At 37.5% G+C, this 16,626-nt stretch overlaps 2 protein-coding genes across 5 annotated transcripts in view; both read left to right on the plus strand.

Annotated features, from left to right (window-relative positions):
- igfn1.1 (immunoglobulin like and fibronectin type III domain containing 1, tandem duplicate 1) overlaps nt 1-5,344 on the plus strand; it is a 26,236-nt gene extending 20,892 nt beyond the window's left edge. For 3 of the 4 annotated variants that reach the window (XM_079241814.1, XM_079241816.1, XM_079241815.1), the window contains 6 exons: nt 1-97; nt 2,049-2,134; nt 2,230-2,422; nt 2,548-2,844; nt 4,197-4,523; nt 4,649-5,344. The exon at nt 1-97 is cut by the window's left edge and continues 212 nt beyond it. In XM_079241814.1, the coding sequence (XP_079097940.1) occupies nt 1-97; nt 2,049-2,134; nt 2,230-2,422; nt 2,548-2,844; nt 4,197-4,523; nt 4,649-4,653 (1,005 nt within the window). In that variant the 3' untranslated portion in view covers nt 4,654-5,344. Of the gene's footprint in view, nt 98-2,048; nt 2,135-2,229; nt 2,423-2,525; nt 2,845-4,196; nt 4,524-4,648 lie in introns of those variants that run through there. The other variant, XM_079241817.1, reaches the window with a different exon arrangement.
- Nucleotides 5,345-6,142: 798 nt separating this feature from the next.
- On the plus strand, nt 6,143-15,703 carry LOC306757393 (immunoglobulin-like and fibronectin type III domain-containing protein 1). The gene is made up of 24 exons (XM_079242434.1): nt 6,143-6,277; nt 8,091-8,163; nt 8,238-8,360; nt 8,453-8,589; nt 8,701-8,800; nt 8,894-8,935; nt 9,024-9,069; nt 9,212-9,395; nt 9,523-9,636; nt 9,727-9,889; nt 10,001-10,273; nt 10,695-11,189; nt 11,281-11,405; nt 11,529-11,670; nt 11,804-12,097; nt 12,222-12,518; nt 12,607-12,786; nt 12,941-13,069; nt 13,153-13,461; nt 13,543-13,628; nt 14,188-14,380; nt 14,649-14,945; nt 15,139-15,465; nt 15,565-15,703. The coding sequence occupies exons 2-24, from the start codon at nt 8,112-8,114 to the stop codon at nt 15,567-15,569; spliced, it is 4,113 nt and encodes a 1,370-aa protein (XP_079098560.1). The 5' UTR covers nt 6,143-6,277; nt 8,091-8,111; the 3' UTR covers nt 15,570-15,703.
- The last annotated feature ends 923 nt before the right edge of the window (nt 15,704-16,626 follow it).

Below are 16,626 nucleotides of genomic sequence, written 5' to 3' on the forward strand. Positions count from 1 at the left end.
ATGGCCATGTACTGGGTGAGAGTCATTGCAACTAATGATGGAGGAGAGGGAGTGCCTCAGGAGCTGGACAATTACATTCTTGCCATGCCCCCTCCCGGTAAGTAAATTTACACTTAAATCAAGCCAGTACATTCAATACAGGGAATACAGGAACTCTACAAATACACTTAAGGACATAGTACAGTATATACCCAAGCATGCTTAATGCATAATAGATGAATCACTCTTTACAGAGTTAATTTTTGTACGGCTTCAGTTAATCCTGAGGGTTTTTGAATCTCAAAAAAAGTTTAACGAAGGAAAATAGTCAGAAATAAAAATATGCTCAATAATTAAACAACTGTGCATAAATATTAATACAACTAAACTACAAACAGATTTTCCCAACAGGCCTCTTTGTATGCCCAGCATTGCAAAGTAGTGTGAGATTTAAGTAACACAATGATCATTTACATTTTTTACGTTTTCACAAAATAAGAAGTGCCCTATATAGCCATTATCTTCTAGAAGCATCCCTTTCATTGGGTCTGTCATATTCTTTATCCTTTCAAAGTTGAGGTTTGATATAGTGACAGCTATATGCACTGTCTATATGCACATAGCTGCATACAGTATTGCTATGTGAAAACCAGCTTCCCCTAACTGTAAAAGTCATAGTTAAGACAGATCCATTAGTTCTCAAATTAATTTATATTAGTTAAGATGGAAGCAGCTTCATTATTTTGCTGGTGAGCCAAGTGGTAGATTGCTTGATACATGTGGTGGAGCATCTTCCTGCGTTAAGACCATAACCTTCCTAAACAACACTGATTTCCAGAGCCACTGCTTGAAGAAATTATTTTTGAGAAACTTGAAGGACATGTGAAGAAAATTTTCAGTCTGACATTGAATGACATGTTACAGACCCTGTAACATTTACAGGTATGATTAGCAGATCTTTAATGGTAACAGTTTACAGACACAATTATGTGCCACGTCATTAGTCATTCCTTTTTCTTCATTCAATTTTTGAACAAGTCAGTTTTAGGTATTTCATGACTGCTTTGTTTTATTCATTGATGGTCATGTTTCACCTTCCTTTTCTTCCAGAAGAGTTTTAATGCTTCACCCCTTGAAATATGGTTGAACAGAACAAAATTAGTTCCTGTTAGCTTTATGGTTTTGTTTTCTAAAGTCTGCCATAGACTTTTTTTTCTTTTAAGAGTATTAAATCATTCTGAAAAATATATTATTGAAATGTTTTAATGAGTACATTTAATTTTTTAATCCATTCAAACTGAGTTAGAGACTATACCTAAAAGTTATGCACCAGTTAATCATGGACACGAATTGTCAAAACACTATGAAATGCAGCAAGCCTTTTATTCAATTCAATTCAATTCAACTTTATTTATATAGCGTCAAATCACGGCAATGCCATCTCAAGACACTTTCCGGAAAAGAAAAAAACATAATGAAAGCCAATTCATAATAGCCTATACAAGGAAACCAACAGATTGAGCTGGAGGCTCCAATCAATCTCCCATCCTGTGCAAGCACACTGGCGACAGTGGGAAGGAAAAAAACTCCCTTTTAACAGGAAGGAGACCTCCGGCAGAACCCGACTCAAGGACAGGCAGCCATCGGTCTCTGCTGTGTGGGGGGGAAGAGGACAGAATGACAACAGACAACATAAACATATATAAAAAAAATTTAAACTGAAGCCAGGTATAAAAATAATAAATATTATAATATTTTAAAATTAAGATGGCCGTTAATTGCTATTATATTGTCATTTGTGTTGTAAATTCAAACAAACTTGTTTTCAACAAATGACACAAGTTTAATGCTGAGAATTGAACTCACAGTAACTTGTCAATACCAAAGAAAGCTGAAAAATTCCAACACAAAAATGTTGGAGGTCACGGTAGATAATTTGGATCAATAATAAATGCTAGTCCATGATATTTACAATATATGTGTGCAGAATTAGGCCTTATGGTCAGCATTATTTTCTCCCTATAAATGAGGAGTGCCAATGACCCACTTTCACCCTCCTCTTTTTACAGTGAGGCCGAGATTCACAGATGCCAAAATTAAAAGTTTTATGGTGGTGAGAGCAGGAAATTCTGCACGATTCAACATTAACTTTGAGGTAATTTGTGATGTATTTCAAACCAGTTTTACCAATTGGACATGGATCCTGTTCAATTTCATTTCATCTATCTATTCATCTATATATCTATCCAGGCCTCCCCTTGGCCAGAGGTAATCTGGCTAAAGGACGGAGTTCCAGTAACTAAAAAGGTAACCATTAGCAATGCTGAAGGTACATCCCAGCTTCTGATTCCTTCAGCTGAACGATCAGACACTGGAATTTATACAATCCTTGTCAAGAACATTGTTGGCCAAGAAACATTCAGTATTGAAATTAGAGTCACAGGTAAGTTTGATGTAAATCTGATCTTTTTTAATTGTACTTAATATTTTCCTAAATACTACTTCATATACTGTAATAGATTTTTTTTTCTTTTTTAAATAAAAAGGAAACTTGTGGTTTAATTTTAGATGAGCCAAAGCCACCAGGTCCTGTGGAAATTGATGAAAACGTACCTGGCACAGTGACCATTTCATGGACCCCATCTCCAGATGAGAAGCGTGACAACAGGCTGCACTACGTGGTGACTAAACGTGACTCAAGTAAAAGAACCTGGCACACTGTTGCAGACAGAATATTCAACAACAAATTCACAGCATGCAACATCATGCCAGGCCGGGAATATCAATTCAGAGTCTACGCAAAGAACGACATGGGTTTATCCAAACCCTCCGAATCACCAAAGTGGCTGATTTCTAGCAAAAAAGGTACTTAAAAAATACTTGTGTCTTTAAGAGCTGTCAAAGAGTATGGGAGGGAAATCACTGCATCATGAGTCAGTTTTATTTGAGGAAAATAACACTGGGGAAACAACAAAAAAGAGGAAAAAAACAAATTTGTTTTCTTGGTTTCCTCATTTTTTTCCTTTGTATGGATTTTTTAAACACAGTCCATCTATCTTCTATACTGCTTAATCCAGTGCAGTTGCAGATGTTTAAACACTGCACTAGCTATTTGTGCATTTGATTTTAAAAGAATTCTTTACCTATTGCTATATTCTATTCAGTAATCAAACCATGTTGTGTGTCAGTAAGCAGAATGTTTGTATCAATTTTATGCAACTTATCTGGGTCAGGTTGCAGGTGCATTAGTCTTAGCAGATGTCGCTCTTCCAAGTCACTTCTAAAAGCTCCCGCAGTGGGATCTAGAGGTATTTCTGGCAAGTTGTGAGATATGTTCCCTCCAGCATGTCCTGGGTCTTCCCAGGGCTTGACCCCTGTGGGATGTGCCCAAGAAATCATCAGGGAATCATCCTGGCCAAATGCCTGGGGTCACTTCACCTGAGTCCCCCCATTGTCATGTCTTTGTGTTACCTCTGGCATGAAAAGCACTTAAGAAATAAAGTTTACTTTGATTTGATTTGATTTGATTTGATTTGGAGAAGCAAAAAAAAAAAAGCCTTCTCTATGTCTAACAAAAAACACATGTAGACTGTTTAGGCCATGCCCCCTCAAAGACCCAGAGGAGGGTGCAGAGCTGGACCACTGTTCCACAGCTTGGGTGAAGGCCAGAACGGCTCCTCTTCAATTTGAGCTTCATCTTCTTATCTGACTGAACCTCCTCCGAAACCCCAAAACAAATCTTACCAGGGAGTCTACGAAGTGTGATTCCCCTATAATTGCAACATAAGCCAGAGTAAACCACAGTCCAAAGGCCCTGTCCCTGATGTCCATGCAATGTTCCAGAAGTGTACAAAACAGTGCCACAACAACCATAGCTTTAAGGAGCCCTGTGTGAACCTTTTCCACCCCTGACATACAGGAGCTTTTTAATTACCACAGCAACCCCAGCCTCAGAGTTTGGAGTTCAGGGCTTCACCGAGTCAGACAACGTGTTTGTGGGATTGAGATCTTTGAAGCATTTCTTCCACAAGAAAAAAATAAGAAAAAGAAAGTGTTAATGTTTATGTTGCTTTAGAATGTAATTGTAAAGAACTTAAATCTTTAGTATAACCAGAATGTATTGCGTTTTCCCAATTATTACCTGTATACTACCATCAGGCCAATAGTAAAGATTCTAAGATTCTGATTTAGTCAACTTCTGATCTACTTTCTTGCAGAAAAGTTTACTGTGAAAATGCCGGAGTCAAAGCCATGTGATCTGCAGTGTCCTCCCAAATTCATTGTCCCTCTGAAAATGCACACCGCTCCCCAAGGGTACGAATGCTATATGAGTTGTGCTGTAAAAGGAGATCCAACACCTCATGTGACATGGCTCCGTAACAACATTAGTCTAAATACCAACACTAACTACTACATCTCCAACACCTGTGGAGTCTGTTCTCTGCTAATATTGAGGGTTGGAGCTAAAGACACCGGAGAATACAAAGTTGTTGCAGAAAACACTTTGGGAAGGGCAGAGTGTTCCACTAAACTTACAGTCAGAGGTAAGTATTTAACATGATGTATCCACATTTATTATTCCACATTATTTACTGTTTTTGGAACAGACTTACATATTATACTGTGATGATCTCAAAAGTCCAATAACTGCCTTTGTTTTTCTCTACAGATTAACTGAATTTGCAGAACGTGGTAGCATAAGCCATTATGTTGGTAATTTGCATACAGTGTGTCAGAATGAGAGCAACCCTGACATAAAGAAGTGAAACCTTCCTTTAATGAAGTTGAACATTAACAAATATAACAGGGATAAGAGTAAAGGTCATCAAACATTTGTTGTGGTTTTATTGTGTACATGAATAAAACAGAAGCTTGAAACAGCATATTGCAAATTTTATTTTTCAAAGTTATGGAAAAGAAAACATAATATTACAATGTGTTGACACTATATTCCTATCATTTGAAATGACAATACATACTGGTTTTCAATTAGTACTTTTTGAGTAATAATTTAATTAACAACGTTGAATGGATTATTTACATTAGTTGCAGATGCAATGCAGAACAGCTAACCGTTACCTAGCATGTAGAAGAAGAACATTGTAAGAAAGATAATGTAGGGGAAAGTGGGGATTTAGAAGTTGTGGATGCTTTTTTTTTTTTGGTGAGATTTTTTAAACAGAAATGGAAAATCCTGCTTACCACATTTTGCAAAAGCAGGCAACAGAATATGGACTGGCCTTAACAGAAGTGAAAATATGACAAGGGACAAGCAAACACAGGACAATCAAAGAGAAAATGTGGATTAACATCATAAATATTCTGATGTCTGCAGGTTTGGTGGAAATAAATATTTTACACTGTTTTCTGTTTACTTTTTTCTTTTGTTTTAAGGTGAATCCTTGTGCAAAAAAAAAAAAATGGTTACATGCCCAATGATTCATAAAACAATGTTTAATGAAAAATACATAAATTCTGTGTTAAGCCTGGATTTACCAAGTATCAACGTTCAAGCCACTTAAACAATTTTGTGAAAGTTTGTGAATAATTTATGCCCAGTCTTCTTGGATTACAACTGAACATGTTTTTAAGGGGGTCAGCCATGATTCCATGTTTAGTGTCAGCCAGCAAGAAAGGGTCGACAGTTGCACCCTGAGCGAAAAGCGTGACTGAGAAGTACAGGGTGACACTTCTCACTTTCAACTTCAGCTTAAAAGTAGCCTGATATCACACGAAGACTCGGCTTGTTTCCTTGTGTTTTTATTGGATGCCCAAAGTGGATTTTGGTTTTTGCAGCAGTCTTTCTATGATTGAACTAGGGCTTTTCAATTTTGGTATTTAAACTCCCAAGCACAAAGGGCCTTGCTGCAAAGAGAAAAAAAAATTAAAAGAAAGAGAAAACACACTTACCTATTAAATGCTGGGGTGAATGTTAAACAACCAACATGTGCAATTAGGTGGATGCCAAAGCAGCTCAGGTGGCACTTCTGATAAGATTTTCTGAAAAGAACACCAACAGCATCATGCTGCAGTCCTAAAACTGTAATTCCAGTTTGAGGGTGGGATTAGAGAGCTTCACTGCTGCGTTGGCTTTGGTGTCCCCTTTTCAAGAACCCAAAGCACTATAGAGGTAGTGAGCATGTCAGTAAAACTATCCGCAACAGACGGCGTGGGTAAGGTTGCTCTAAGTGTCTTTGGAAGTCTTTATGGCCTCTTAAAACGAAGAGCCCACACTAAAGGATCAGGAGCAACCTGGCTGGCAGCAGAGAGCAGTGCATAGCAGTTTACTTGAAAAACAGTAAGTACATTTCATGAGTATTAGTCGAGATTTGAATTTAATAGCATGTGTGTGGATTAGTTTTTTTTTTTTTTTTTTTTTTTACATCTGTGCTCGATGTATTTTACAGTACGTTGCATAATTTTGCTCATTAATATTTAATAGTGTGAAGTCCAATCAGTTATCTGACTTGAAAATGTGTGCTAAAATTAAACACAATTCAATTAGAACTCTCCTTCAGACTAATGCAGTCCCAATAAAACTGAACCATATCATTCCTATTTTATCTATGTTTTAGGAGACATCTTAATATTCATGATCCAGTTACAGAATCTATAATCAAACAATTTGCAGCAGACTACAAAGCAGTGTGTAACTAGTGTCAAATTGCTGAAATGGTTGTAAAAACTGAGCAAATGTATAGACACATGACAAACAAAGACAAATTTATGTTAACATAAGGAAACCCCACATTTTCCTAATGAGGGTCGTAAAGCCTTGTAAAACAGGTGTGCAGCATTTTATATATTATAAAAATAAAAATTTTAAAAAAGTTAAATTCCATGCTGCGTTATTACCAGGAGCTCAGAAATTCAAGACACAGACCTGGCATTCATAAATCAGTACACACATAACACGCCTGGCAAAGCTATTTTCTCTCAGGCAAATTTAGCTTGACAGCAGCTCAACACATATACGTAACTGTAAAACACGCAGGTACTCCGAAAGAGATCTGTATGCTTGTTTTCAATTAGATTCATCAGTTTAATTATGTCTAATTGTGGCGTAAACCGGTCAACAAAAACGTTTAGGTTGATTACGTCACAAGATAACCAATATAAACATACAACATTAATCCAATATAATCTTTTAAATTGTGTAGTAAATTTGAAAAAGGATCAATGTTTATCTTTTTTTTTCTTTTTAAAGATTTTTCATTAACACCGAACCCAGTGCAGATTCAGACTACATAATATAACATAAATGTGGGACAGATACAGTCATTCAGTTAATTAAAATTATACTCCATTTTAGTTAACAAAATTTTTAAAATAAATTATGAAACTGCAGTTTGAGGAAGACTTCTGTGTCAAAGCAGTTTTTTATGTCCTGCCTGCTGTTTTATATCAAAGATTTTTTGACTCATAATAAAGTATGAAGAGTGTTTAGAGTTGATGATAAGTTGTTGTGGTAGCAGTAGAAGTTGTAATTTATTTACCTTAGAATAAATCTGATTCAGTGATTTAACTAAAGATAAACAGAGACCTGTTGTGAAACTTTTTACATAAACGTGCTGTTTCCTTGTCATGTTTTCACTCAGTGTGCTCACAGCTCAAAAGACAGAAGACATAATTGCAAAAGCAGATATGACCAATGTTATATTTGCAGTCAGCTGATTGCAACACTTCCTAAATCATGGAAGGCAGATTTACAAAATTATGTTTTGCTCAAAATACGTCTGTATCCATAATTTATAATAATAAACTCACAAATGACAATATATATAGACATCCTTAATGTTTTCATCAGGACTCCTTAAAAATGCATTCCTACTGCCTTAAACCGGCAGTTTCAACAATGATAAGTGACACCCAGTGCAAATTCAGACCATCTGTAACACATAAATTACTTGTATGACAGATGGGAATGCTCATGGGCACCAAAAGTGATTCAGAAAACATGCAACTTCCCAACACCCTTCATATGTTTTGCATTGACATGGAAACGAATTAATCAGTGAATTAAGAGATGAAAGTGAAGATAAAATGAAGTAATTTGCCAAAGAACTTAAGATTTGTGAATTAAAAGCACTGTAATTTGTTTGCATAAACAGAAAAGAGAAGCTGGTCTCAACATGTTTAAGATTCCTAAAGCTAAAGATGAGCAGCCAACTGCTCCCGGGCAGGGTAAGTCGCAAAATTAATATCTTTTAAAACCTTCTGGAGTAGATGCAATCTCTAACTGCACCATTTAATGACAGTGAAAATTAAAAAGAGGTCGAGGGTTCCTGGAGTTATGATCACCCAGTATGTTGAACAACTGCCTGAAGGCATGACCACGCCGGATTTCACTCGGAAACCAATCGCTCTCACTATACAAGAAGGTAGCTAAACTCTCTAGTCATGATTCCATTTTGTTTTATGGTGATTTTCTATAAGATAGCAAAACTTCATTATGTTGCTGCTGTTCCTGTAGGAAAGGTTGCCATATTCAGAGCAATAATTACTGGTAACCCAACACCAACTGTGACCTGGGTGAGAAATAATGGTGAAATTGATGAAGAACGGTACAAAATACTATTTGATACAATCTCTGGTGAACATCAACTACAGGTAAAAATTATTTGTATTCTCTTGTTAAAAGCCAAACATTACATGACATAACATACATTAGACTGGCAGATCAATAAAGTGTCATTCAATAACAGATGTATTGATTGATAGATGCCTGATGTATCTGTTGATCAAGCCGACACCTACAAGTGTTTTGCCAGAAATGAGTACGGAAAAGCTGTCGTTACTGCTACTCTCAATGTCATTGAAGGTGAGATACTTCACTTTATTTCATCATACATCCACTCAAAAGAAATTATACACTCAGTGAATTCCAATTTCACTTTTAATCTTCTTCGTGTAGTTGGCTTCAAGAAGAGCAAAGCCATGCAACAGTCACGAACAGGTAAACAACCAATGTTTTTATTAATGAAAGTTTCCTGAAAGGTTATTCAGCAGGCATCGGTAACATTGATACTGATTTTGTTTTTTAGCTGTACGGGAGTTACCTGAAGATTTCAAAATTAGATTAAAAAGCACGTAAGTGGAAAGTCACTTAACAAATACAGAAGATGATGCAGTATTTCTTTACATCACAGGTTGATATATATATTTAATTTATTTATTTCATTTTCATTTTATTGTGCTTTGTAAAATACTTTTCAACACTTTCTTTTTGGAGGGCGGACCTTGAGCCGAAAGAAGAAACAAAGCTGGAAATCGATGATAAATTTTGGGAACTGTTGCTGAGTGCAGATAAGAAAGATTACGAGAGCATCTGTGCACAATATGGCATCACTGATTTCCGTTGGATGCTGAAGAAACTAAATGAAAAGAAGATCGAGAGGGATCAGGAAAAAGAGAAGGTTTGCCTCAGCTTCACCTGAATCTGCAGAGCTATGACACAGCTTACATCAATAATACACACATATCTAAATATATGCAAACGTAAAGTATTTACACCATCTAGTCTTCTGAATACTTTCATTGCAGGTTATAGAAAAATTTGCATGCTTAAAGCCTATTGAACTGAAACCTGATGGCGGTGCAGAGTTTGAAATTGAGATGTCACTCAAAGACCCCACAAGCAAAATTTTTTTATTCAAAGTAAGTTGTTACACTTTTAAGACCAAATAAACAGTTGTTTATTGAGATGTGTGCTTTAATGGGACTTTACTGCCATCTATGTTTGAACAGGATGGAGTGATGGTTCCTTTTGATGTTGACACCGAGATAAAACACGGATTGAAGCAAGTTGGAAAGAAGTTTATGTTTAGCATAAATGGTATTGATCCAGATGATGCAGGATTCTACCAAGTGGAAGTTGATGGAGTTAAAATCTTTTCTACTGAGTTAAAAGGTAAGATACGTGATAGTTGTCTACTTTTACACTACACGATACAGCATGACTTTCCCAGTGAAAGGAGATACTGGATCCAGTGCTAAACTGTCATTTTAATGCCATCTCTAGTTCCCAGTGCAGACTTTTTGGTAAAGATTGAGGATGTGACAGCAGAGGAAAGAGAGGATGCCGTGTTTCAGTGTGTGCTCTCACAACCAATGAAAAAGATCAAGTGGGTGGGGAAGAATGTTCCACTGGAGCAAGGAGACAAATATGACATTACTGTATCAGAAGACATGCTGATTCACACCTTGGTGGTGAAGGACTGCCTGCCATTGGACAAAGGAATTTATGCAGCCATGGCTGGACTTAAGTCCTGCAATGCATGGCTCATCGTGGAAGGTACAGTTTTATCATTCTAAACTGTGTCCTCATATGGAAGGTATGTTCTGTGTTTGAGGGGAAAACATCAGTGGAAACAGATATGATCGATGTTGTAATGATGCTGTGTGAAAACAGTGGGTGAACAGTTTTTACTTACAACTGAAAGATTAACATCATTAGCGCCTGACAGACAGATGGTTTTTTTTTCACCTTTTCATAATATTCCTTTTTTTGCCTGTATTTTTTGCAAACATACTATATGTTGAATTAGAAAAAGGCACACTTCTTCTCATCAATCTGACTGTTTAGGAGACCATATTTCAACACAGAGGAACTGGTGGCAAATGGATCATTTCAAAAATATGATCCATTTGCAAAGGATTCACTTAAAGTGTCAAAATAATATATAGCTTTCCCATCACTGTGCATTCTGTATTAGCTGACAAAGATCCAAGCACTGCTGGGAAGAAGAAAGCCCGGAAGACAACTCGAGCAGGTGGTGGTGGAGAAGACCTTCTCAAGATTGCTCAGGAGCAACAGGCTAAACTACAAAAAGATAGAGATGAATTGATTGCAAAGGCAAAGGCAAAAGCAGAGGAGGAGGCGGCAGCAGCTGCGGCTGCGGCTGCTGCAGAAACTGCTGAAGGTGAAGATAAAATAAAAGCAGAGCCAAAAGCCAAAGCCAAACCAAAGAAAAAGGCTAAAGCAAAAGCAGATCCAAAAACAGAAGCAGCAGCAGCTGAAGATAAAGGAGATAAAATGGAGCCTACTGCTGAAGAGGAGGAAGAGGAAGTTGTAGCAGAGGAAGAGGAAGAAGTAGCAGGAGAACTTGCTACTACAAAGGATGAAGATGCTGGTGGCGAAGAGGAAGAGCCTGTGAAAGAAAAAAGAAAAAGAGTGAGAACGGGCCCACTTGTTCCTGAGACCGTTATTGGTAAGCTCCATCAGAACACAATTATTTTATTTTAAATACTTGTGTGTCCTTTTAACATTTCCTATCACTGATTGGGTTTTACGTCTTCTAGATCCGGGAGTTTACTTCACCGGTGGACTGTCAGATGTTACTGCAATCATTGGTACTGATGCAGAACTGGTCTGCAAGCTCAGCAGTGAGGACTGTGATGCAGTTTGGTATAAAGATGGACTGGAGGTGAAGAACATGTCATTTTATTTAATGAAAAAATCGGCTTTAACTTTTCGAGATTTTAATTTGGTTATGTGTGTGTGTGTGTGTGTGTGTGTGTGTGTGTGTGTGTGTGTGTATGCTTTTCAGATAGCGGCCACAGAAGATATCCTTATAGTTAAAGAAGGGTTTCATCGGAAACTAATTATAAAAAACTGCAAAGAAGAGGATGCTGGGAAGTTTAAATGTGAAGCTGACGGCCGTAAAACTGAGGCGGTGTTAAATGTGGAAGGTGATGTAATGACATGTGATGTGCCAACTCCAGCAAAGTAAAAGGGCAGCCAAATTAAAAATGCGCCTGAAAATATTGCCATCAGCTCAATGTTTGTTTTTTTTTAATTTGTTTGTTTTTACTTCCCGCCTAGATCCCCCAAGAATCAACCCTGATGACCTTACTGAGTTCAAGAAACCAGTTATAATTAAAAGAGGAAAAGATGCAGCATTCAAGCTGTCATTTGATGGCCGTGAACCTATGAAAATCCAGTGGTACAATGATGGTGAAGAGCTGATGGAGGAAACACATATCAAGATTGAGAAGTCTTCCTCACACAGCCGCCTGCTGCTAACCAAGTGCCAACGCAAAGCCAGTGGAGAAATAAAGATTAAGATTAAAAATGAATGTGGAGTAACTGAAGCCATAACGCAGCTTATTGTTCTAGGTACTGTCTACTAACTATGCTTGAAATACTACATGTCAAAATTCTTGTAAATAAAAAAAAAAAAAAAAAAAAGGTTAATAACAGTTTTTTTTTTTTTTTGTTTAATTGTTATATTTTACTACAGACAAACCAACAGTACCACTTGGCCCTGTGGAAATCATTGAAGCGTCAGCCTCCTGCATTGACTTCAAGTGGAGACCTCCCAAAGACAACGGAGGTTCACCTGTAACTGACTACATTCTGGAACGCCAGCAAATTGGACGCAACAGCTGGAAGAAGCTGGGCAAGATTGGCCCAGAGCCTAAATACCGGGACACTGACGTGGATCATGGCAGGAAATACTGCTACCGCATCAGGGCTGAAACTGATCAAGACGTCAGTGAAATGATGGAAACTGATGACATCCAAGCAGGGACCAAGGGTATGTCTTCTCACAGGTACCAAACATTTTGATGAGAAAAGTCTCATAATATGAGGTTTTTTTTTTTTATCTTGATTGTCCTTCACAGCGTACCCCGGACCTCCATCTACGCCAAAAATTGTCAGTGCATTCAAAGACTGCATCAACCTCGCTTGGACTCCACCTGCTAATACTGGAGGAACAAATATTTTAGGATACAATGTGGAGAAACGAAAGAAAGGCAGTAATCTGTGGGGCATGGTTAACCCACCCAATGAGCCTGTTAAAGGTTAGGTGATTTAAGTTAGTTTTGTTTTTTTTCTTCAAGATTAGTGGCTTTGTTTACTGTTCGAAACTGTTTGAATCTTTACTTGTAAAGAGAATGCACTTTAAGAGTTAAGACTTTATTGTTTATATTAACTCTGATGTTATCATGCCAACAGGAAAAGAGTATGGAGTAAAGGATGTAGTTGAAGGTATTGAGTATGAGTTTCGAGTTTCAGCTATAAACATGTCTGGTGCTGGAGAGCCAAGTACACCCTCTGAATTTATAGTTGCGAGAGATCCAAAAAGTGAGTAAAAGTTTATAAAAAGTTATATTCAATTCCTACTTACTTATAACTCTGTGTACTGACAAGGTTATTGATACTTTCAGAACCTCCTGGTAAAGTTATTGACCTGAAGGTGACTGACTCCACATATACCACCTTGTCACTTGGCTGGACCAAACCAAATGAAGAGGAAGGCGTCCAAGATGAGGCCAAAGGATACTTTGTGGAGCTCAGACCTGCAGAAAACCCTGAATGGGGTCGCTGTAACTCCACACCTATTATAATAACCTCCTTCACTATTGTGGGTCTGAAGTCTATGGCCATGTACTGGGTAAGAGTTGTTGCCACCAATGAGGGTGGTGATGGTGAACCTCAAGAGTTGGACAATTACATCATCGCAATGCCTCCTCCAGGTGAGTTGCGGAAATTATGACAATTTCTTTTTTTTTTTTTTTGTCTTTTTATCTTTAAACACTTTTTTCTCATCACCACAGTGAGACCTAAGTTCACCGACAAAAACATGAAGAACTTTGTAGTAGTGAGAGCCGGGAACTCGACTCGTATCAACTTCAACTTTCAGGTTGAGTACAATTATTCATTCAAAGACATTAAACATTAATGTGCCAACCTGCAAAATCCAGTATCCTGTACTAACAGAGAAGTGTCTCTTTCTCATGATCAGTGCTAACACGACTCTTTTAAGATAATGATAGTGACAGAAAAAAATAATAAAATAAAAAGAAGATAGTGATAGTGCCTAAATTGGGCCATAGGTTACGGTTAAAATTTATTCAATAAATAAATAAAGAAAGAAAGAATATAAATCTTCATTACAGTCTTAAATAACTTTAAAATACAAAAAAAGAATGAAAACCTGAACATTTGGATCAATGGCTAGCAACTAGTAATTCAGGCTGTCCTTTTTCTGTGCAAATTTACGTGTCTCTTATGTCATCTATAAATTCAGTTGAGGGAACCAGAAGGAAAACATTTCAACAAGAAGCACAGGCACTGAAATGTGTTCTTTTTTTCTGTATACATAGGGATTCCCAAGGTACTATTGAGTCTTCAAGCGATTGACATTTCTCTGACAAGCACAAAAGAAAACAACCACATTGTAACGTTCCTCTTGTTGACAGGCTTCACCAATGCCAACAATCACATGGCTAAAAGATGGCTTACCTGTACCCAAAAATGTGACAGTAAGCAACACAGATGCGTCCTCCCAGTTAATGATCCCGTCAGCAGAGCGTCATGACACTGGGGTGTACACCATCATTGTCAAGAACCTGGTTGGTCAGGATACTTCTAGTGTTGAAATAAGAGTCACAGGTACAGTGAAAATGTTGACATATTGATTAAATCAATCAGCTCATTCAATTAAAGGTAAATTGTTCATCAAAGGCTGTTTAGATTGTGTTTTTGATGCATATTTTTTTCTAGGATCATCTCACAAATGTGCTCATAAGCTCCAAAACCATAGCTGGATTTTAAAATAAAATTATTCCAATGCTCTGACAAAAACGTTTACATATTCCATCCAAAGTCAACATAAATGTAAACATGATGACACTATAAATGGTTTTCTTCCTGTGTTCAGATGACCCCAAGCCTCCAGGCCCCGTAGAGCTGGAGGAGAATGTGCCAGGCACAGTGACAGTTTCATGGACTCCATCCCCAGATGAGAAGAAAGATGACAGGCTGCACTACATGGTTGCCAAGCGTGATTCAGTTAAACGCACTTGGCACACTGTGGCTGACCATCTCTTCAATAACAAGTTTACTGCCATAAACATCATGCCAGGAAGGCAGTATACGTTCCGAATCTATGCCAAGAATGACATGGGGCTTTCTGAACACACTGAGTCAGCAGTCTGGGAAGTGACAAAGAAAAAAGGCAATTTTTAATAACAATCTTTTAAAATAGTTGTTGTAGGCCCAGGGTTTAAAAGAAATCCATCCACATCTACATGCATGTATAGTTGTCACGTTTTGTGCAGCTTAGCTTGCAACTAAACATTTCCATTTACCATTTATAATTTTTGTTCATTAATTGTTTCTTACAATCCCTTCTTCTTGTATCCTTCCAGAAAAATTCACTTTGAAGCACGCAGAGTCAAAGAGCTGCAATTTTGACACGCCTCCCTCATTTTCTGTCCCACTAAAAATGCACAAAAGTCCAGAGAGCTACGAGTGTTACATGAGCTGTGCCGTGACAGGAAACCCCAGACCCCGAGTTACCTGGTACAGAAATAACATCAGCCTTAACACCAACACTAACTACCACATCACAAACACATGTGGGGTCTGCTCCATGCTGATACTGAAGGTAAGACCCAAGGACAGCGGGGATTACACCGTTGTGGCAGAAAACCCTCTGGGCAGAGTGGAGTGTTCGACAAAACTTGTTGTTAAAGGTAAATTTTAAAAAAGATTTAAAGATTGGTACATCTTGAATTCTGCTTTATTGGAAAGTGGTTTTAATATATTCTCCTCTTTTCTTCCTTCTTTATCAGATTAACACATTGCAGTGGTCCTGAGCTCTTCAGTTTTTCCGTTCCACTTCAATACATGGAGCTGCATTTGCCAGTTCATATTTGTGTGTGTGTAAATTACTGTCACGTTTGGAAAAAGTGTGATGAAATAAAATAAAATATGAAGATGAGAAATGAAGAAAATACTTTTGAGAAATATCTACAAAAGTTTAAAACACCCATAAAGTTGGGGCACTTTTTCTTAAAGTAAGCACAGACGGTAGTAGCACGGTCACGGTCTCATGCAATGTTTCCAAAGAATCAATTTTTTGTGAAACTGCTGTCATTCTTTTTATTTTGCCTTTCTGTTTTAATATAAAGCTTGGTTTGGAGAAGCTTCCTTAGATAACAGGTCCATAATTTGGTTTTATTGTCAGCAGATAAATGACAGTATATTTAAAACTGGAAAAAAAATCATAGGCCAGATTGACTGTGTGAAAACCATGAGTCAACTAAACTATCACACCTTATCTATCAAGACAACCAACTGACCAAACACTGGCGTCTACCGAGTTTCTCCTGAAAAATCAGCTAAAATGACTTCTAAAGCTCTGCTCCAAGATAACAAAATACTGTAAGTACTGTAGCAGAACGTGTCCCTGCCTTTATTTATTGTTTCATTAAAATAAAACTATTTCATTGATCCTTCGACAATAACGCACTAAATAAACACTACATAGACCTACAGTCCTCCCAAACATCATTACATGAATTAGGACCATTATACACTGATACATGCTATTGGTTTTATACCAGTAATAAAAATATTTTCATCAAGTGGTTTGTTTGCCGCAGTCACATTAAGGTTACCACCCACACCTGTCAAATTGAGTCTTTCATTGTACTTTTCTATTTTGTAAATCCATGAGCAGCGCTCCTGCTTGGTCAGCTACCATACGGCTTCATTTTTTGCTTCTTTTATTGTGAACACGTGCCTGCACGCTTTCAGAGCTGAGTGAAGGTCTGTCATGGAGAGTCATAAATGGTAGCATTTCATGAGCATGATCAACAGCCACCTTGACGGCAACTGGACATTTCTCCCCA

This window comes from Telmatherina bonti, assembly GCF_933228915.1.
Source record: "Telmatherina bonti genome assembly, chromosome: 6".
NCBI lineage: Eukaryota > Metazoa > Chordata > Actinopteri > Atheriniformes > Telmatherinidae > Telmatherina > Telmatherina bonti.